Source organism: Lissotriton helveticus, chromosome 9 (genome assembly GCF_964261635.1).
Source record: "Lissotriton helveticus chromosome 9, aLisHel1.1, whole genome shotgun sequence".
In the NCBI taxonomy this organism is placed as follows: Eukaryota; Metazoa; Chordata; class Amphibia; order Caudata; family Salamandridae; genus Lissotriton; species Lissotriton helveticus.
Window position 1 is genome coordinate 570,622,096 of NC_136070.1, and position 21,665 is coordinate 570,643,760.

Sequence of the window (21,665 nt, forward strand, 5' to 3'; positions counted from 1 at the left end):
TTTCCCTGTGAGGTGTCCACTCCTGGGCACCCCCAAGGTGGAGGCCAGGCATCCTTAGCATTGTGGGGGCCGTTGTGGAGATTAAGCAAGCTATTGCCCAGAGTTGCAGAGTGGGACTCCATGATTGGAATAGGCACCGAGGCGAGAATTATCAGGTCCGGGGAATTTTTTGAGCCCAAGACCCACCAAAGCGGGGAATTGAACCCTGGTCCCGGGCTAGACCTCTGAATCAGGGTCTGCTGCTCTAACCATTGAGCCACACTTCTCCACATTGCATTACACAATAAGTCACACTTGCTACGTTTTACTCCTTGAAGTTTTTTTTACATGCCAACGGGTGTACTGATTATGACGTGGTTTGTGAACTATGGTGCGCCTAATATTGTGCTATGCTATGTTTATGTTATTTTTTAAGTTCAGCACAGGTATGATGGGATACCTAGTTCTTGAAAAGCCAGGTCGTCAACGTTTTCCTGAAGTGTAATAATAAGGTAATCCTACGGAGATGTAAGGAAGCTTGTTCCAAAGTATAGCTGCCCTAACAGAGAATGCTTTCTAGCCTGAGACAGCCCCCTTAATTCCCTGCATAGTGAGGAGAAATTCCTCTGAGGATTGCAAACATCATGCAGGTAAGTAGTTTGTTTTTTAAATACTCTGTACCTATAGGGTGAACAGCTTTAAAAACATGACACACACTTAAAAACATAAACTTTCTTCAACTGAGGTCAGTGAATAGCTTTTAAAGATCCAGAAAAGAATATGGAACCCCAGAGCCAGTCTGGCCACCAGATTTTGAAAACCCTTTGCAGCTTCTTCATCAGGTCAATGTCCATACCCAAAAAAGAGAATAACAGTAGTCCAGCCGACTCATTATGATAGCCTGGATCACCACGTAATTGACCTTGTTTGGAAGAAAGGGCAAGATCGCCATAATGACCTTCAGAAGGACGTAGTCAGTAGATGCAACATGTATGAGCTGCCCTTCTAGTGCGAACCCCCTCACGATATACCCACAAGTATTTTTACTGTCGTAGAAGGGCAGGTAAGACAGACCAAGATTGTGGCCACCATGTTGCACACCATAAATGGTGAATTTCAAGACTTTTTTAGCTTTGGGATCACTGATTCATGACTGATCTCCAACTGTTTTTTTGTGTGTGAATGTAATGAGTTTTTCCATGATGTATTGCATTCGAATGTACCTATTCTGTGCTGTGAGCAGCCTTCGGCCAGACCCTTTGCCCCACCCACTCTGGCTGTGTGCAGCAGAGTTTGGTCACAGGACATGTCTGAACTGAATTGCATAGTTGCCAGATTTCACGACAATTCCTCAAACAGCGCCAACATTGGTGAATGCTTTTTTTTTTTACCACCCCCATTTATCTTTGCATCCCACCCTTGTGAAAGAGCTGCTCAAGATTTGATATAACCGACAAAATCTTAACCTTATAAATGTGTAGCAAACTTTGTGCCGATTCATCAAACAGAGCTAAATTTATTAGCAAGCTAACCCTTTCTTGATCAGCACCTCCTTGAAATCTGCCCTTGGTGGAGCTGAACGAAACTGAGAACACGAAGAGCAGGTCAAACATGCTAATACTCGGCCTAAGTTTGTGAAGATCCTTTAAACTGTGGCAAAGCTATTCGTAAATCAAAAATGCTTTTGTTTAAAAAAAAAATCTTTTTATCTTTTTATTGACGTTTACATTTTAACATTACAGTACAATAATATTCAAATGACCAAATCAAAAATGTTTTGAATCCCCTTGCCACTTTTTACTTACACTCCATCATACATGCCAAAATTTTAGAAGAGAAAAGTGGGAGATTTCTAAAACAAAATTGGGAGAATTGACTTCTGTTGGGACCTGAATCGGGTTACTGTCATGCATGGGATTTGCACGTCTGCAGCTTCAGGATCGGGTATTAGAAACGTATACATGTATGTTTTAAAAAACAAACATGTTTTTACCTGTCAGGGGCCCAGAGAAAGCGCTATGGCAGGGCGGATGGAGCGTTTTGCAAGTGCTGTGCACTGGCCTGCAGGAGCAGGTTGCTGGCAGTGTATTCTCCTAGTTATAAAAGACCAGCCCACGCCATCTGAAGCCTGCAGAGGAATTTGGAGACAGGAGACTAGTCTTGAAATCGGTAGTCTCCAGTCTAAATCGGGAGGGGTGGCATGTATGTGCTATACCCTCCCATTGGATCTGCATGAAATTTGCTATGCCAGTACTGGGTGGAAGTTGCTAATTGTTTGCCACATTCGAAGCAGATACATCAAATGATACTAAAGTAGTATGTAAAGGAAAGTTTTATTGACCCTTTAACTCCCCTTGCCATCTGCCCCCTTCCTCCCTTAGTGGATTGACACAAAACTTGATAAACCAATAGAAAACGAATTATTTCAAGCTTCTGCCAAACTGTGTGCAGGTTCATCACACAGTGCCTAACTTATTAGCAAATGACACCTGTTTTACCCCACCCTTTTTTTAGCTGGGCTCCCCTTGACTGATCTACGCCAGATGCAAAAATACCAAGAGTAATCTCAACATACTAAAGGGAATATTTAGCAAGGACCAGTTCAGAGTCACAAAAAGTGAAGTAGCATAAAGTGTTGATACACTATTTGCTTACCAGTGCTATTCTTTATTTATGCTGGGAAATTGCCTAAAAGGAGAGACAAGTAGTACTTTGCAGTATTTTGTGGCACTTTGCGTCAAGGGGGTATCCCATTGATCCAACGTGGGCTTTCCTGTGCAACCACCCATGGTTATTGATGCAAAGCCCTAGCTTCAAATATTTGTAGACAGGGTATTGTGCCAAAAAAATGCAGGCCTTAACTTGGAGAAATGTTTTAATTCCTCCAAACTTTTTGTACAGCACACTAGAGTGTTTGAAAAAGCTTTAGAGTTAGTTTAGGCATAGTTTTTGGGGTAGAAGGGTAACCTTACAGAACAAAACACCTGCAAAAATACCACACACACCCCGCTCCCTTTACAATATGGTGTAAGGCACCATTAAAGAGTGCCAGTACTCTGGAAGAAATCAATAGCACCATATCCTAGTAGGTATGGTGCTGCAAGTCTAACCCCCCCACCCCTTGTGCAGTGCATTGCAGCAATTTTTGTTCCTGTTGTGAATTGTGCTACATTTGAATAAATCTTGCCCTAAGTGTCTGCGAGATTTCAAAGTAAATGGCTCAAGCGAAGTAAATTGACAAAAGGCAAGGGAGGTGCTTGCTGCTGTTGTAGATGTGGGATTATGTGCCATGTACCCTTACCCTCTCGCTTCTTTACCCTACTGCGGCTGGCTGCGGGCATTCTACTAACTGGTGTCCTGACTTGGGATATCAGGGTCTCTTGTGGATCTTGTCATCTGTTTCCATGAATAGCTTGGAGAGCCTTTGGCCTTTGCAGTCTGGACAGTGTGGACTTCCACTTGCTGTTGTCTCCGTCTGATGTGTCTGCTGGTAAGAGTGTGGGGTTCTCCATCCCTGCGGCTCACCTCCCTTTTATGGTCCACTCTGGAGATAGTGGCACGGAAGTGGTGTGGGATTCTTAGGCTGGACACTTCTTTTGCTCTTCTGCTACCACAGGACATTTTGTTTTTTTTTGTGGGACTTTTAGGTGTTGCAGCCCTCTTGATGCTACATTGGGATCTTTCTGATTTGCTTGCTGGCTGCTGCTTTCAGCAATGTCCAGCTTTCTCATGTTGAACTGTTGGGGTCTTTTTTCCAGGCCATTGGTTTCCACCAGCTCATTACAACTGTCGTTCGCTATGTAAACATTATATTGTATTCTTTGTCTGTGTGCCTGTTTTTTCTGTCTCTTTCTTCTTCCCTATTTTTGCTCATTTCTCTGTTATATTGTTGTACCAGCTCACTAAATACTGTCTCACAAATTATTGTAAAGCCTTTTGCTGAAAGCAGTACAGAAATTTCATAAATACGAAAACGATGATTATTTTTTGTTGACTCTACCTTTGAAACACTTCCTTTAATCTTCTGGACTCAATAGTCTGGGTGCACCTACCAAGTTTTCCAACTTGCATTGCCTATCGGGTCCAAAATATGTAACTATATAAAACCTGCAAGTGTATTAAGAAACAGCAGACTCGGGCATTCATTTGAGATATTACACAGATTCAGCAAACATTACATTTTCCTTGATTCAGTTTCCATTGTCAGACTGTGATGTATAAATAATGCTTTGTCTGACACAAAGGGCCATATTACCAAGAAAGGGGGATACATTATCGCCGCTTTTATTGGCAGGAAACTGCCGCTAAAGCGGCGATAATGGGCTTGATAATATGCCCTTGTGAATTCCCATAGCAGCCCAGGTTCTAGTGTTAGCATCTATATAATCCAATGTCAGGGCTCAATAATTGCGTCTAAAACTCAACCTGTACCGGCTGCTTGCACTGCGAGCACCGCATATGTGTCTCTGAATAGACTGCCTATATTCTGTACGGCTGGAGCACTCTTCCCCCCTTGCAGTAAGTGACCTAATAAGGGCAGCGGTTGCATCTGATTTCGTAGCAAACAAATTCATAGAAAATACATTCTGATAATTATTTCACCTAAACTGTGTAATTGGCATTTTCAAGATGAATGTCACTTAACATTATGAAGAAACCTACTCACAGAATGTCTTTATTTAACTACCTTCTTTGTGTTTTTAAAGGCGTAGATGCCTGTTATCTTGAAAATGCTTTCTCTCCGTTGAGTTTTCTACAAGATTTGCATAGATCTATTTTCCCATCACCCACATCTTGTCACAGGGCAACGTTTCACTATTTATTTTTTTAATTGCTCTTTCAAGTGAGGGTGTTAATCCCCCAGACTCTCTTTCCTCTTTTTGCTCTCCCACATTTCTTCGCTATTGTGTCTTTTCCTTTAAAAATAAAATAATGTTGTTGTGGGAGGCCCATTCCTTACCCTCATTTCTCCTCTTAGCCCTTTCCCTAACGTGCTTCCATTACTTTTGTATTGTACCCAAATTTTCTCTTTTGACATTAACGTTGCTCACTAACCAGAATTCAGTATGCGGTTCACTTCATTTCTTTTAAAAACATATTTTTTTGTAACTTTTGTGGGTGGGGAAGAGGGTTCCATTATTTGTTATACTGAACTGTGTTGTTTCTATTATGTGCTTTCTGTGAATTTACATAGTTCAATGGAGCAGTACTAATCTGTACTTTAGGTGCGAGATTGACCAAGGTTTTGCGTCCCCCTTAACCCACGCAAGGGGGAGTGAGGGCGATACAAAACCTAAGTGAAATTTATCAAGCCACCCAAGGCCATCTTGCGTGGTCCTGCATGGCTTGGTAAATCTAGTGTAACGCAAGGCAACGTAAATTGCTGCCTAGCGTTACTCTGCCACAGGAATGCGTTCCATGGGTGGAGTGTGGGTGTTCCCATGCCTCCACCAATGGATGTTGATGCATTCCCTTATTTACCATTAGTGGTAGACCTGGGACTGCGTCATAATGCTATGCCTCGCCATGAGAGGTGTAACAAGAAGAAATATTTTTATTTCTCCTCTTTATTTCCTCTTTCTGCATGTGCTGCATTCTGCATCATACATAGAAAGACAAGAATGCCTACATGAATTGTTTTTGTGCAGGAAGGTGTTCCTTCCTGCACAAAAACAATCCTGCATGCAACACAGTCACTCTTGCAACATGGCGCAATGGTGCCTGCATTGACGTTAGGCAGCCAAACGTGTGCCAGCGCAAGGAAAGGGGAGGAATGCGCCATATCATGTTCAATACAATGAATTCCTGCCATTTAATGGCTGGCTGTGTTGCGCTGCCTCAAAGATTGATAAATATGCCCCTAAGTACTTTAGGAGTAGTCACGCCTCAATTAGAATGTCACTGTAAGAATCGCTTTTTGACACGTTACTAAAAGTATCACTATAAAGGCAACCTTGTGATAAAGGCAGTACACATTAGGTCTACCCTGAGGCAGTGCATGCACTGTTGCTTGCAAGATCTTCTATTAAGTAAAAAAAAAAAACTTAAATAGGCCATAGAGCCTGACCATTCCTTACCTTTGGTTGGCTTCATTGTCACTCTCATCTCCTTGCTTCTCATTGGTCAGCGCGTGCCATTTTTTAAAAATTTTTTTTTGCAAAAACCTTTATTACACCTTCAATTCACACAGCGAAATGCCTACATCCCAGTGGGCTGGCCGCTATAGCAGTTTGTATGACACATGATATATGATCACAGGTAATATACCATTCGTGAACTTTCCTTCACCATGTCCGCTGCTAAAAAGAAATGGCGTGTTATAGGCGAAATTATACTCGTAAGGTTAGGTTTTTGATTTTCACGTTTTCTCCCCCCCCCCCCGCAAACAACAAAAACTTAAAAGAACAGTCAGGAATAATCACGTGTTCATGTAAGTGTTATCACTGAATTATCGTGGCCCCCGCAACCATGTATCCTTAGGTATTTCTCTTACTAGTTCTCCCATCTTCCCCAACTACAATACATGTGTTGAGGTATGGATCCTTTCTCAGCTATGGTTCGTAGTCCCCCTTGACCCTACCCCTCACTGAAGTGTGGCTATACATCCTGCCCCGCAGTCCCCCTTCCTCCCCTGGTGCGCACTACCTCAGCCCTCCTCCTCTTCCTCATCTGACTCCGCTAGGTCCTCCTCCGGCAAAGGGTCACAGATGTCCCCCCTGTAAACGTTCCATTTGGACCAGATTTTATTCCATTTCCCCGGGCATGCGCGGTTGGAGTACACCGCCCTCTTGGTTATCATTATTCTGTCCATGTTTAGACACCAGGCCGATGTGGTTGGAACCTCCGCCACTCCCCACCTCTGTGCAATATCACGTTTCGCTACAACCAGTCCCACCGTTGCCCAAATTTGCCCATGTCTAGTAATATCTGTAGGGGCCCACACGTTTAACAGGCATCTCTTCGGTTCTGGCATTAGGGATAATTCCAATGTTTGTGAGATCGTTCTCATTATGTGTCTCCAGTATTCCTGTATGCGGGGGCAGTCCCATATGGTGTGGAAAAACGTTCCCTCCTCCCCACATCCCCGAAGGCAATAGGGATGCTGAGCTCGGGATATACGGTGTAGCATTGTCCTCGTGTAATATACCCTGTGTAGAATTTTCAATTGCACTAGTCTCAGTCGAGCCGAGATGCCCACTTCCTTGGGCGAAGCTAACGCCTCATTCCATTCGTGCTCATCCATCTCCTCTGTGTCCCCCTCCCACTTCACCTTCAGGGAAAGCATTGGGTCCGGTAGATTGTTAATCAGTTTGCGATATGTGAAAGATGTTGCTCGCTCTAACATAAAATCAGTAAGGAGGCGGTCCTCCAGCGGGGAAGACTCTGGTAGTTCCGTTCCTGCGGGGAGGGCCGCTAGTAGTGCGTGTTGGATCTGGATGTATCTATAGAGTTCCCTGTCATTAAGTTCGTACAGTTCTTGCATTCTAGTGAATGGTATGACCCCTCCCCTTTCCCATAGATCGCCCACGGTGGAAATGCCTATTGTATCCCAGTGCGAGAAACCCTTGCTAATTCTCAGGTTACCAAGGACTCGAGAGTCCCACAACGGGGTTAATTTGGTGATCTTACCCTTCCATCCCAGGGCCGCCGTTGCCGTGTGCCAGAGTGTTACCGTCAGTCTAGTAGGGCCCACTAGCGTGCGCGTTTTACGTTGGTCATATAGCGGGGCCAGGAGGGTGGTGGTGCCCAATTGCATTCTGTCTGCTCGGAATGCAGGCTCAGTCTGCGGAGCGTGGATCCATTGATTAATGGGTTTAAGGTGTGCTGCCCAGTAATATAATTTTATATTGGGAAGGGCAATACCTCCGTCAAACCACCCTCTATGCAATTTGGATTGGGCTATACGTGCTGGGAGGGTCCCCCACAATAGGGTTGATACCAACGCTGATATCTTTTGGAAGAACCCTGGGGCTACCGGAAAGGGAGTATTTTCAAGAACATATAAGAGTCTAGGCAGAGTCATAATTTTATAGAGTGCTGCCCGTCCTAAAAGCGTCAATGGGTGTCCTGACCAAAATTGCACATCACGTTTGAGCCTGTCCACGTGGGGCCTTAGATTTTTGTACATAAATTCCACTGGGTCCGCGGTGACCTGAATGCCCAGGTATCTAAACGAGGTGCCCGCTATCCGCAAAGGACAGTCCGCTGCCAGGACCGGGGCTCTCCCTTTCAGGACGTACATCTCTGATTTGCTCCAGTTCAACGTATAACCGGAGGTCTTACCATAGGCATCGCAGATGTGCAAGAGCGCAGGGATTCCGCTGTCAGGGTTGTAAGGTATATCAGCATATCGTCTGCATATAGAGACAGCCGGTCCTCCCACCCCTCCTTCCAGCAAATACCCTGAAGCCGAGGCGACTTCCTAATCAAAGTGGCCAAAGGTTCTAGTGAGATTGCGAACAGCAACGGCGACAGAGGGCAGCCCTGTCGTGTGCCCCTGCCCAGTGGGAATTCTCGTGAGATATGCCCATTCGCTACCACCCGCGCCGTTGGGTCAGTGTAAAGCAATCGCACCCATGCAATAAATCGGGGGCCGAACCCCATGCGCGTCAGCGTTTCAAAGAGGTGGGCCCACTCCACGAGGTCAAAGGCCATCCTAGCATCAAGTGCCAAGATGACTGCCTGAGAAGTGACCGATTCAGCACGAGCCAACACCCCGTGTAATCTACGTAGATTTAGTGAAGTGTTTCGATGAGGCATGAATCCGGACTGGTCCGGGTGTATAAGTGATGCAAAGTGGGGCATCAATCTCAGTGCTAGAAGTTTGGCGAGAATTTTGGTTTCTGCGTTAAGCAGCGATATGGGACGGTAGGAAGAGCACTCCTCAGGTGGCTTGCCCGGCTTGGAGATGGCCACTATCGTAGCCATTCGTTGATCCGGCGGAAGTGTACCCCTCCCCAGGCATTCCCTATACATTTCCAGTAAATGTGTACTGAGGGTCTCAGGCATTGCCTGGTACCATTCCACTGGAATTCCGTTGGGGCCCGTTGCCTTACCCGGGTTTAATGCGCTGATCGCCAGTTGTATTTCCTCAGCGGTAATGTCCGCATCCAATTCTGTAGATATTTCCGGGGTCAGCGTACTGACCTCGATTGGAGCTAACACTTCTCTGGCCATTGCAGGCATCACCTCACTCTCAGGGGTGTATATCCGTTCGAAGTGGTCTGCGAGCAGTTCCACAATGTGCTCCGGGTTGGCATGCACCTCTCCCCGGTCATTTTTCAATCTATGGATTCCCCTTGAGTTCCCTTCTCGTTTGTCGAGCCACGCCAACATCCTTCCCGCCTTGTCACCCACCTCATAAACCCTGTTCTGAGTGTTAGTCATGTCGTCCTTAACGTGTAAGCGAATGTGATCTGTATACATCTGCTGTTGCAATGTAAGCGTGTGTAGTGTATCTGGGGTGGGATGTTGTTCATGTGTTGTGGTCGAGTCCTGTAATTTCAGTTCCAGGTTCGCTAGTTCCCGGGATCGTTCTTTCTTGTATCCCGTGATAGCATTTATAGCTTGCCCCCGCAGAACAGTTTTATATGCCTCCCAGAGAATCTCTGCAGAGCCCACCGAGTGGACATTTTCAGAGTAATATTGTGTCGTGGCCTTTTTCAAAGCTTTGCGAATCTGGGGCACTTTGAGGTAGGTAGGTTGTATAAGGTATATGCGCCTACGTGTCGGTATCTGGGAGGAAAGCGTAAGAGTCAGTGGGGAGTGATCTGAGATCCCCCTAGGGTGAATCGCTATTTCATCTACATATTGGAGTCCCTCCCCTAGCGTTAGAAAGTGGTCGATCCTAGACAGACTTCCATGCACTGCTGAATGGTAAGTGTATTTCTGATCTGTGGGGTGGAGAAGCCTCCAAATATCTACTAGGCCCATGGCTGTTAAGAATTGTTGGAGCCGAGGGACCCCTCCCCCGGAGACCGGTGCCGGGAATCTGTCGAGTTGAGCATCTATGATTGCATTGAAATCCCCACCGAGGATGACTTCCCCTTCTGGGAGAGATAGGATAAAATCACCCAGTTTAGGGAGTACTACCGAGTGTAGTGCCGGTGGGACGTACACTGAAACTAGACTGATGAATTTCCCTTCCCACTGCCCCTGCAGGGCCGCAAAGCAACCTTGATCGTCAGTCTTGGTCTGCAGGGGGATGAACTGCGCGTTTTTTCGTAACAGGATTCCGGTCCCACGGGAGCCGGACGTGAATGCCGAGTGGACTATCATTTTGTACCCTCTTCTATCCAAAGCCTTAACAGCCCCCCCTGTTAAGTGAGTCTCTTGCAGGAGCACTACAGTGGGCTTTTGCCTCTTAATCGCTGCTAGGACCAAACCCCGTTTCACTTTGTCTCCCAGCCCTCTCACATTCCATGTCATGAGTCTCAGGGTGGGATGTGTTCTCTCGGTGTGTGCGGTGTCTCCGCCATTCAAAGGTATGTCAGCCATTCTGAACTACGGGTATCATGGGGTGCCGGTAGGCATATGTAGCATCGGCAATGAGTGCATGGTTATGTAGGGGGACGGTGGATGGCCCCACCGGGGCAGTTTTCCTCTTTGCTCTCTTCCCCTTCAGGGCAAATACAGATAGGGGCCTGACATTCTTCCGTGATATACTATTCCAACTCCTAACTACAAAAAACCAACAACAACCCTCCTCCCAACCCCCCCTCCCTGCATCCCTGCCTAACGGACTTACAACTGCCCGCCTCCCCAACTGAGCAGAGTGCGTTACCCATCCCATAACCAGAGTACTTGCTTGTAAGGGGGAGAGTGTCTCCCCGAGCAGGCGGCATCCCTGCGTGCATCCGGGGTGTCCATGCCAGTGTCCATATGCAGCTATGAAACTGTGCTGAAACGGTCAGCGATCGACTCGACCTTAGAGTTCAGTGGGGTGGGGGGGTGTTGTCATTCTTCTCCGCTCGCCCCTGCAAGTCCACGGGGCGGAGAGCCCTCCGCTCCTTCCCGGCCAGACGTTTGTGAAGCTGGCCTGCTGCCTCCTCCTCGATCCTGGGTAGATCTGTTTATTCTCCTCTGTCTGCCCACGGTGTGCCATCCCTCCAGCCAGTCCCGAGCAGCGTCCGGGGAGTCAAAAAGCCATACCTTCTTGTTCGCTACCACTCGTAGCCTCGCCGGGTAGATCATCGAGTACGGCAGTTCCTTCTCCCGCAAAGTCTTTTTCACCTCCAGAAATGTTTTTCGCCTTCTGGCGACCTCTGCCGTGTAGTCCGGGAAGAAGGCTATTCTCGAGTTCTGAATTTGAATGGCCGGTGCTACTCTCGCGGCCTGCAGAATGGCGTCGCGGTCCCTGAAGTTGAACAGCCGGGCTAAGATTGACCTAGGCGGTCCTCCAGTCCGAGGTTTGCCCCCTGGCACTCTATGGGCCCGTTCCACCGAAAAGAAGTTTGAAAGGCCCTTGGGCTGGAGTCTGGTTTTGATTATGCCTTCTACATATAGGTCAATTGCTCCCGTGTCTTCCGATTCGGGGACACCTAAAATTCGTACGTTATTGCGCCGGGAGCGCCCTTCGTGGTCATCCAACTTTTCTCTGAGTAGTTTGTTGTCAGTTTGTAGTCGCTCCATCGCCGTTTGTAATATAGAGACATCCTCGACCAAGGATTTAGTGACCACTTCAACTTGTTTGACCCTTTCGCTCATTTTCTGGAGGTCCGCCCGGATCAAGGTGACCTCTGTGGCCGTAGCTCCCACCGTCGCCTGTACTTGGGCCAGTGCCGTCAGGACGTCCTCTAACGTGGCCTTTTTCGTCCCCTCAGTTTCTTTCGCCTTTCCGGCGTTCTTGCGTTGCTCCGGCGGAGGAGTGTGTCTCTCGTACGCAAACTTATCCAGCTTGGCCTGGGTAGCGTTGTGTTTGGGGCCTCTGTTGGACATAGTTGTGTTCCTATGGGCGTTGCCGCCTGGTGTTGGGGGACAGTGTTCGGGCCCGGGAGGGATATCTGTCGCACTGCCGCGTCTATCTGTGAGGTCGCCGCGTAGGTAATTATTCAGGGCGTGGGCCTCATGTCCCCCATTGGCCTTTAGGTGCAGGGCCCCAGCCCAGCAGAGACGCTAGGTCCGGCAGGTCTATCACTGTATGCAGAAGGCAAGACGCGGTATCCCTCCGACTGGTGTTGGCGCTTACGTGGCTCGCTGAGCCTATATGTCTGCAGAGTGTCCCAAGGAGGTAGGTGAGTACGTAGCACAGCAGGCGCAAGGCCGCGGCTCAGCGTCTTACTGCGGCGTAATGTCCCAATGATAGATGCGCCGGCACTTCCCTTCGCTATTATTCTATACCGAGGTGCCGCCCGGGGGGGGGGGCCTCCAACCATCGCCCCCACCGCCGAGGATAGGTACCGGGCAGTCCGTCTGCTCCCTCCTATGCAGCGCCTCAAGGACAGCGGGTCTCAATATCGCCGCCCCGGAGAGCAGGCCGCCTCCACCGGAGCCCCGGGTGCGATGCGCCTCTGGCGCCCAAAATGGCGGTCCCGATCCGTGAACCGCCGGTGTTGTCTGCGCCGCCTCAGGAAGGGGCCTCACAGCCGTGTCCGCTGTCGCTGGATGCCGCCGGGTCTCGCCCGCCACTCCGGGCCGTCAGGGGATGATTCAGGCCGTGTGCTCCGGGGACCGGCACTTCCGGTCTATCGTGGCCGTCAAGAGGTCATTTCCGGCCGGATCCACTCATCCCACGACTTCGCTGCTCCCAGGATGCCGGAAGGCCCCTCCCCACTCCGATCGTAGCCGCACGATTTTGGGCAGTTTCCAGGTCGTCGCCGCTTCAAATTTTCTTCGGCGGGTGCCGCAAGGACTCAGGGTCCGGTCCACCCCGTCAGGCACCGTCTCACTCAGGATAAGTAGGTTGGATATTAGCGGGAGGCCGCCTCAGCACGGGAGCCCCTCTAAGCTGTGGCCGCCATCGTCGGCTGCCAGCCACGCCCCCACCAGCGCGTGCCATTTTTACTTCCTCTTTGTGCGTTTGTCCCATTGGTGTAGCATGGACCAAGAACAGTTTCCTGTCCCCGGCCGATGTCCTTCCCCTGGGAGCGTGTTTCTGAGGGGTTTTTTCACTTCAGTTGTAGCATTCCTTAAGAGTGCATGTGTTTGCAGGCCATCTCACTTCCTCCCATCACACCCCTTTCTTCATAGTTGCTTGCACTCAAGCCCCCGCCCCACTCCTGCTTCTCAGGTGCACAGACCCATACACAGAAACACACTCCTACACGCACAAAAATGCGTGTCTAGTGTTTAATTTGAGCCAGTGGTTTCCGGTTCTCCGAACGGCAATTCATTATCAACATCAGCACGTACAACAGTCTGCCACCTAGTGGCGCTGTCTTTCTAATTTAGAAATGAACTCAGCAGCAGTCGACTATACATTCAGTATACATTGAAAAGGACTAGTACCGGCTGCCCAATCCATTTTTGTAGTGTTGAGCGCCTGGAATAGTATGAATTGTCACACTTATAGGAGTGTGATAGTTAGTAGTTATATTGGTACTGTCATTGGCAGCGCTAGCGGGGGCAATAAGTGGTGCAAGCTTCAATGGCATCCTGACGAGGTCCTTTGCACTTAGTATTATTTTTTCCAAATTAGGCACCCTGCGTGACCATACACTGTCACACGCACACACAGGCACGTGCACAAACAGACTTACACAAATGTTGAACACATTCATTAATTTACAGAGACACACAAGCTCTCATGCACGTTTGGACTCTCCTACCACTGATATAACCACCCGCTCTCATAGACGCCTTCACATAAAGATATATACACAAACTTGTGTAGTTTTATATAGACGCTCCCACGTAGGATGATAAACACCCACAGGCACACATTCACACAGAAACAATCGCAGATAAACACAGATACAAACAGAGGTCGATGTGAGCTTTATTAAATTGACCAAAGCAGTTTCCATACTTTTTATTTAAAAAACAACCATCTGTGAATGGTTGAGCTTCCACAGGTTGAAGGGGAGAGGGAGGGACTCCTAAACTGTGAAGTGAGACATGGGAGAGGCAGCTAAAGAAGAAGCAAGCAATATGATGTTATCTTTATCAATCTCCAAGAGTGGTCCTATCTATATGGTGAATGAATTTTGAGCAAAGAAAAGGTTTTGTGTGCGGACATACGACATCAATTTTGTATATATATATATATATAAAAGTTTTTTTAATACTGTTTGAAATCAATTTCACATTATGTGAAATAAAGTAAAACATTAACTTTAGATATTGTTATAAGAAAAATAAAAAATAAAATTTGGGATAAAATACAAGTGTGAATCACAATTTCTTGCACAGATATCTATGATATAGCTGCAGCACTCAGGTATAAGTAGCACTTCTGCTCAGTGCTAACTCCTTTTTCCAATATAGAAGCAAGCCTTCTCTTCAGGGTTCCTGCTCCTGAAAGAAATGTAAATGTGAGCAATTGGCTGCTGGGAGTCTATCTAGGCTTTAATTGATGGAGTCTGGAATTTGTCCTCTCCATGGGTACCAATAAAAACAGATTTGCACTAGCTACGGTCAGCGTATTACTAAATATAAAGTGTGTCACATACTTGGAACTCTTAGAATTATAAATACACATCACTATTTCCCCAGTGCACCAACTAGGATTCAAATCAATGACTGCCCAGTTACACCCGCAGACATCTAAAGTGATCACATTAACCAACCAGGCTTTCTTACCAGAACTATGCTTTTCCTAAAGATACATTGAATTTGCATTTATTTTTCATTTAAGGTGTGTGCCCTATATTTTATATGCAGTTACCTATAGAAGAAAGGCCAACAAAATTGTAAATTTTTTTTTCTTTTTCATGTACGTCTCTGACCCCATCCCCACGATCGCGGACCACGCATTATACCCAGGATCACAGTTCCCATACTTTTCTTTATGCACTTTGAATGCTGCGTACAAGCATGCATATAGGGATTTACACAAACACCTCCAGAAACAGATGTACCAATTCAAACATGTTGGGGCAGACTAAGACACACACAATTTCTCAGAAAAATGCTCTTAAAGACTGTCAGGAAGGGACTGCCAGGCACATACACACAAAAGCACACATACAAAATCACATGCGCCCCCACACACGAACAAAGCAAACAACTAATGTCTGTGTGTCACATTTCTCACCCATCGTCTTTTAACTAGGAATTAAAGGCCACATATACAAAGCATTTTTGAGGTTGCAAACGGCCCAATTCACAGAATAAAGCTGTTTGCTACCTCAAAAATGTGTTTTTTTTATGTACAAACACCAAACTGCAATTCTACAGAATAGCACTTTTTTTTGGCAGAGTTTTATAGCGCGAACTAGACCCGAACCGAATCAGGTATCAGAGCGCTTGACATATTTTCCAGTTACGTTACATGAGGACACACTTTCATTTGAGACAGGGGAGATTAAGGAGGTTTTGGCGTCATTACCGAGACTCGAACCCAGATCCCCAGGTCCAAGGTCAAGCACCCTAGCCGTTTGGCCAACTCTTCTCCCATTCAGTATTTGCAAGGGGTGTGCTTAAGGTGTCCTTTCTAAATATCAAATTGTAGTGGTATGCATAAATGTTTTGTGACCGAAATGTGGTAACAAATCTTTAATATTTACCAGCAAATAGGAAGGGGTCCCCAACAAGTACCTTCCCCTTTGAGAATGTTAAAAAAATATTTTTTTAAGAGTTGGCACTGGTCCAGTGAACCACTACCTGCGCTTAAAAAATGAAAGTTACAGTTTTTATTTTATTTTTAAACGTATCCCTTTTTCCTTTAAGCAAAACAAGGCGCATTTAAAAAAAAACAATATTATTGCTTTATTTAAAAGCAATTACTGGCACACTGGTCTGTTGACCTAAGTAGGCCACCATCCTTGTGATGGGTGTCATTCCTAATGGCTCACAAATTTTAATCCACCTCATTAATATTCATGAGATAGGATGATTAATGGTGGCCCATTGGGAATCTGTAGTTAGAAAATTAAAGTTGTACCAAATAGTGAGTCAGAAAAAAATCGCTAGTTGAAAATTGCTATTTTTAATGTTTGTACGTCTGGCTCCTAATTTTTACATTTAAAAAATTCTGAAACGTCACTGTAACTTAATGTTTATAACTGGTATCACTGTTAGCTTCTTAATGTATATCTCAATGCCCCAGCACTCAGACCTCAAGTATCACTACGTAATGTGTATGGTATCAATCTGAATGCACATAGGTGAGACCTATTGGCTCTTCCAGTGCTAGTTTCCTTCATATCTCTGTTCTGTTAATGTTGCCCTTTGGATCTTCTTTTATCATTGATTGGTTTTTTGTCCTCCACAGGATTTGGCATGACCACACCTGCCACCACCACCGGCAAGATCTTTCTCATCTTCTACGGCATGATCGGTTGCTCTAGCACCATCCTGTTCTTCAACCTCTTCCTGGAGCGCATCATCACCCTACTGGGAGTGGCCATGCGAGCGTTCCACTTGCGCCAGTTGCGGAGCCGTGGTGTTTTTCCAAGGGCCTTGCCCACGGCTGCCTTTGACGAGGAACGTAGCCACCTATTGGGCTGGAAGCCTTCTGTCTACAACGTTATGCTGATCCTTGGCCTGGGCGCATTGGTGATCTCCTGCTGCGCTTCCACCATGTACAGCCCCCAAGAAGGCTGGAGCTATGTAGACTCTCTCTACTTTTGCTTTGTGACATTCAGCACAATTGGCTTTGGTGACCTAGTGAGTGGGCAGCGCCGGAGCTATGACAGTCAGGGCCTATACAGTGCTGGCAACTTCCTCTTCATCCTGCTAGGGGTTTGCTGCATCTACTCTCTCTTCAATGTCATTTCTATTGTCATCAAGCAGGTCCTTAACTGGCTTCTGAGGCGTTGCTGCCCCTGTTGGCGAGTCCGAAGGCACCAGCGGCCCTGTCGAAGGGCAGGGAGGCGGCACCATCGTGTTGTGGCTCCTACCTCAGCCGGACGGCCCCCACGGAGCGAGATTTCCATGGACACCGAGGCAGTATACGAGAGCGAGGCTGATGCCAGGCGCACATCCCCTGAGCTGAGTGCGCACGACTTCTCTTCTACAGCTGCGCCGGGGAGCGCCGCCAAAGCAACCAGCTCTGAGGTGGGGAATGGGCACCTGAAAGTGGCCTGGAAAGACCAGACAGATGGTTCTCCCACAACTGGAACACATGACTCAGGAGACTGTGGTCATCAGAGGGGTCTTCTCAGCAACATTGGCTCCCTGGCTGTTATGAACAACAAGCTGGCAGAAACCAGTGGCAGTCGATGTCATGGTGGATTGGCTTCCTTCGTGGTGGGCACTGGTAGGCATCTGGAGGGCATGGAGCACCAGAACAGACAATCAAGCTGCCAGAGCTCACCAGGAAGTGTCGACAGGGACAGCCAGGAAGAGAGCCGTGAGCAGGAGGCGCCATCTTCCATTGGTGTTGAATACTTGGCCAACAGCAGTCTACCCCACAGTGGTAAAGGGAGTGGCCGGGGATCCTTCCACCATCAGGCTTTTGTCAGTGATAGTAGAGGCAAACTCTGCAAGCAACCTTCGCAGCTTCAGGCCAATGACCTTCTGGATACCGAGAGTGGTAACCACAGTGGTGGCCGGTCCTCTGGCCCCGCTGGATCCTCAGTGGATGAGGGTGGCTCCACAGTGGCCCTTCACCCACGTTCATTGGCATTCCTTCACCGGAAGCTGGTCCAGTCTAGCAGTGTGGACAGTGCCCAAGACGTGGCAAGTGAGAGCCGAGGCATGGCTCTCCGAAAGAGCTGGTACCATCACTACCGAGGAGAAGGCTCTAGCAGTAGGCTTCTGGATGATGTAGGTTCCTTGGCAGTCATGAACGACAGGTTCGCTGAAACTACCAGCAAAAGAAAGATGCAGACAAAGTCAAAGGCATCGGATGAGCTTGACGACACCTAAGTCATCAATCAAGGCCTCATCAGTAGGTTGGTTGAATCGACATAAGTCAAATAGATTTTTAAACAGGATGTCCAACCTAAATGAAGTGCTAAAAAAATTGTTCTACTCTGGGCACTCCGCAGAACTTAAAGCCTACAGTATGAAGCAGACATATCAGAAGGATACCCTTATGTGCAGTCAGTTGGTCAGTCAAATATGGTACCCAGTATTAATCAGTAGGATGGGGTATTGAGGGGAACAATGGATTTATTAGCTGGATGTGGTACCCAGAGGGCACAAAGGATACATCCACAGAACATTGTACCTAAAGGGTCTGATGGATGCATAAGTAGGGCCCTCGTGTAAAGTCCCAGAGGATTTCTCAGGGAAATAGGGTATTCAAGGGGAACAATGGATTTGTTAGTGAGCCACAGGAACCTGAGGGCCCAATGTTAATATCAGCAGGATATGGTACTCAGAGGTTATACAAGGGGTGTATCAGTGGAACATGGTACTTGGAAAGGGATATATTAGTTATGTATAGCATCCACTTCAGTATGCTCCAGTGGTGTATAATGCCCTTAGGATACATTAGCCTTACATGGTACTCTCAGAGAGGTATATCTGTGGTGCACGTTATGCGCAGATTAATGTGTTGCTGTTGTGTACCAATTGCTCACTCATAAAAAATCCGTGTCAGTCCGGCTATCTAGATGGGTTCAACATCCTAAGCGTGAAAGCAGGACACACATTATTGTATGTCTTTAGTGCCGCCATCCTTTTAATTTTATATGGAGTAGAGATGCAGCCCCACACTGTTATGGGGAAACTTGACAATCTCAAGCGTGCTTTTTGGGACACAGTTACCCCTGTCCTGATAAAGGAAAAACAAGGAAACCCTTCCTACTTATGAAGAAACAAGGTACTACTCACAACCAATTTATTCGGAAACAGGGTAGACGTATAGTGGTTGTGGGTAAACAGTGTACCGCCACAATGGATAAGGTGAAACAGATGACCCCACCGTGGCCTTAATTGTATGACTGTCCAGACTACTGATATCATCAAATGATTACATTTCCAAACCCAGTATCTATGTATGATATAGTCAATGTCAAAATTACCACGTTAACATACTATCTACTTTGTACTCTTCTTCCACACCTGTAATCCCCAAGATGTTCCTAATGTGCCTACTCATTGATCATTGGCTTTCCCACTTGAATTACTACAAAACAATGGCCAATGAAGAGAAGCAGGGTGAAGCGGGAAGATGAAGGCCCTTCCCCTCACGGCAATGTTGGGCGCTGTTGAACGAGCGCCCGTTGTCATTCAACGCCAAAGTAGCAGATGCAGCACTCACTGTTAGCCGCAACAGTGAGCACCAGGCAACAAACAATCTTAGGAGCTCCTTCAAAGCTACCATGGATGTAAGGTCATGCATGCTTATACATCCCTGCCATATTCCATAGGTGGCAATGCCGCCTACAATTACAGCAGGAGACGCACAATAGGTGAGAAGGCACTGAATGAGCATTATGTTCGCTGCAGAATCTGGAAGGATGCCTCTTAGAAAAGAGAGGGGTGGGAAGACCCAATAACCCTTGCGAGCTTGGGCTAATGAACACAGTATAAAGACAATGATGCCAGCAAGGGACTTAAAATAATCACTTTCCAGTTTAAGATTCTATCTTGAAATGATCATTAAATCTTATCTGAACAATCAGAAACTGCAACAATTTATCTGCAAATTGTGAAGGAATAGATGTCATCTTTTTGACTGATTTAGGATTGGACTTTTTTGCAAATTAATTATAGTTTGATTGTACAATTCTTTTTTTCATTTGTTTAGTGCTGTATTTCTACCAGAAATTGTTGATCTGTACCCTTTTGACTCGTAAAAAGCAATATATAAACTAAAACATTTTTATCAAAAGATGTATTACTCCGTGTCTTTCTCATCTCCCAATCTGGGTGTTTACACATTTTGGTTGGTTGAATACCCTATCTTTTGTATTTAATTTTCAGATAAATTGTTACAGTTTCTGATTGTTCAGATAAGATTTAATGATCATTTCAAGATAGAATCTTAAACTGGAAAGTGATTATTTTAAACAAAGTCCCTTGCTGGCATCATTGTCTTTATACTAGGATCTCTTAGAGCTTGACCCATCACTCATGCAAAATGGCCTTTTATAGCCATACTCCTCTGAACTGACTACTACCTCTATAGGAGATAACTAGTCCATAAGTCAATTGTGTAAAAACTACAATCAGGCAACACCTGCTTCCTACGGAATAGAGAAAGCTCTTTCACTAGAGAGAGGCCATGGTGTGTACACCCAGGGCAGCCCTGCAGCCTCCTGACTTGAAATGTAATGTAGCCCAGTACAAGCAGCTGTGTTGCATTACATTTCTTTACAATGCAAATCATCCCTTGCGTCACCTTGTAAATATTACTGAAGCTTTGCGTCATGTTTGCATCAACTTACGCAAAGGCTTCATAAAACTAGGCCTTAGTGTATGATCCTGTGCAATGCAGATGGTCGATCTCTACATTCCAGCTCAAACACAGGGATAGACTGTTGCAGCTTTCAGACATTGTTGCTTCTGTAAACGTAATGTAATGTAAATGTGACTTATAAAGTGCGAACTCATGCCCTGAGGCGTCTTGGCGCTTCGAAGTCTGATTCAGGCTGCAACAATATCCTTGTCGGGTCTTGTCGGGTAATGCACGTGAGCAGTTACTAAGACTCGTGCAACCACCGGCCATGATACCGAACCAGGTATCCACTGCTTGACATGCATCATAATTTCCCTCCGCTAGTCACTCATCACTAACATAGCACCTGAGGACCACATGGCATGTGCCCCAATATTGGTAACAAATTAACTAAAAGTAACCCTAAGCTACAAATCTACCCAGATTCTACCTAATCGAATTCACTCTGTACTGCTCTCTAAACTGTCAACTACCCCAGAGAATAGTGTTTTGATAGAAAGTGAAAAGCATCAAAATTGACTTCAAGGAATTGTTGAAATTGTTACTCTGAGGTACCACGCCTAGCATTTAGGACGCAGAAATACATTGAAGAAGAGCTAGAAATTCTTCAGGGTACCTACACCGTGGAACTGGTGTCTTCATTCTACGTAGCACACAAGACAGAATAACCCGGGTAGGTGCGGGTCTGTTGATTTTCACTTTCCAGGTCTGACTATCAGAAGGGAGCATCTAATCACCTCCACCTCTGAGGACCTTGGGCCCGATTCACAGAACTAATTTAAGACAAAATCCTAAACTTACTACCATTTTGGTATTCACAGAAGGCACTTACTCATTTTGGTATTCACAGAAGGCACTTACTCATTTCAGTATTCACAGAAGTTAGGAGTCCTAACTATAGGACTCCTAAATGCCTTCTGTGACTACCGAAAGTATTAAAGTTAGGATTTTTCTCAGTTTAGGAGTAGTAAAGTTAGGACTCCTAACTTTAGGACTCCTAAATGCCTTCTGTGAATACCGAAAGTCTTAAAGTTAGGATTTTTCTCAGTTTAGGAGTAGTAAAGTTAGAAAAAATCCTAACTTTAAGACTTTCGCCATTCACAGAAGGCATTTAGGAGTCCTAACTTCTGTGAATACCAAAATGAGTAAGTGCCTACTGTGAATACCAAAATGAGTAAGTGCCTTCTGTGAATACCAAAATGGTAGTAAGTTTAGGATTTTGTCTTAAGTTAGT

At 46.3% G+C, this 21,665-nt stretch overlaps 1 protein-coding gene across 1 annotated transcript in view; it reads left to right on the top strand.

The window, feature by feature from the left end:
* LOC144782848 (potassium channel subfamily K member 13-like) overlaps positions 1 to 18,218 on the top strand; it is a 105,019-nt gene extending 86,801 nt beyond the window's left edge. The window contains exon 2 of the mRNA XM_078662113.1: positions 16,352 to 18,218. Within this exon, the coding sequence (XP_078518239.1) occupies positions 16,352 to 17,949 (1,598 nt within the window). The 3' untranslated portion in view covers positions 17,950 to 18,218. The remainder of the gene's footprint in view (positions 1 to 16,351) is intronic.
* Positions 18,219 to 21,665: the final 3,447 nt, after the last annotated feature.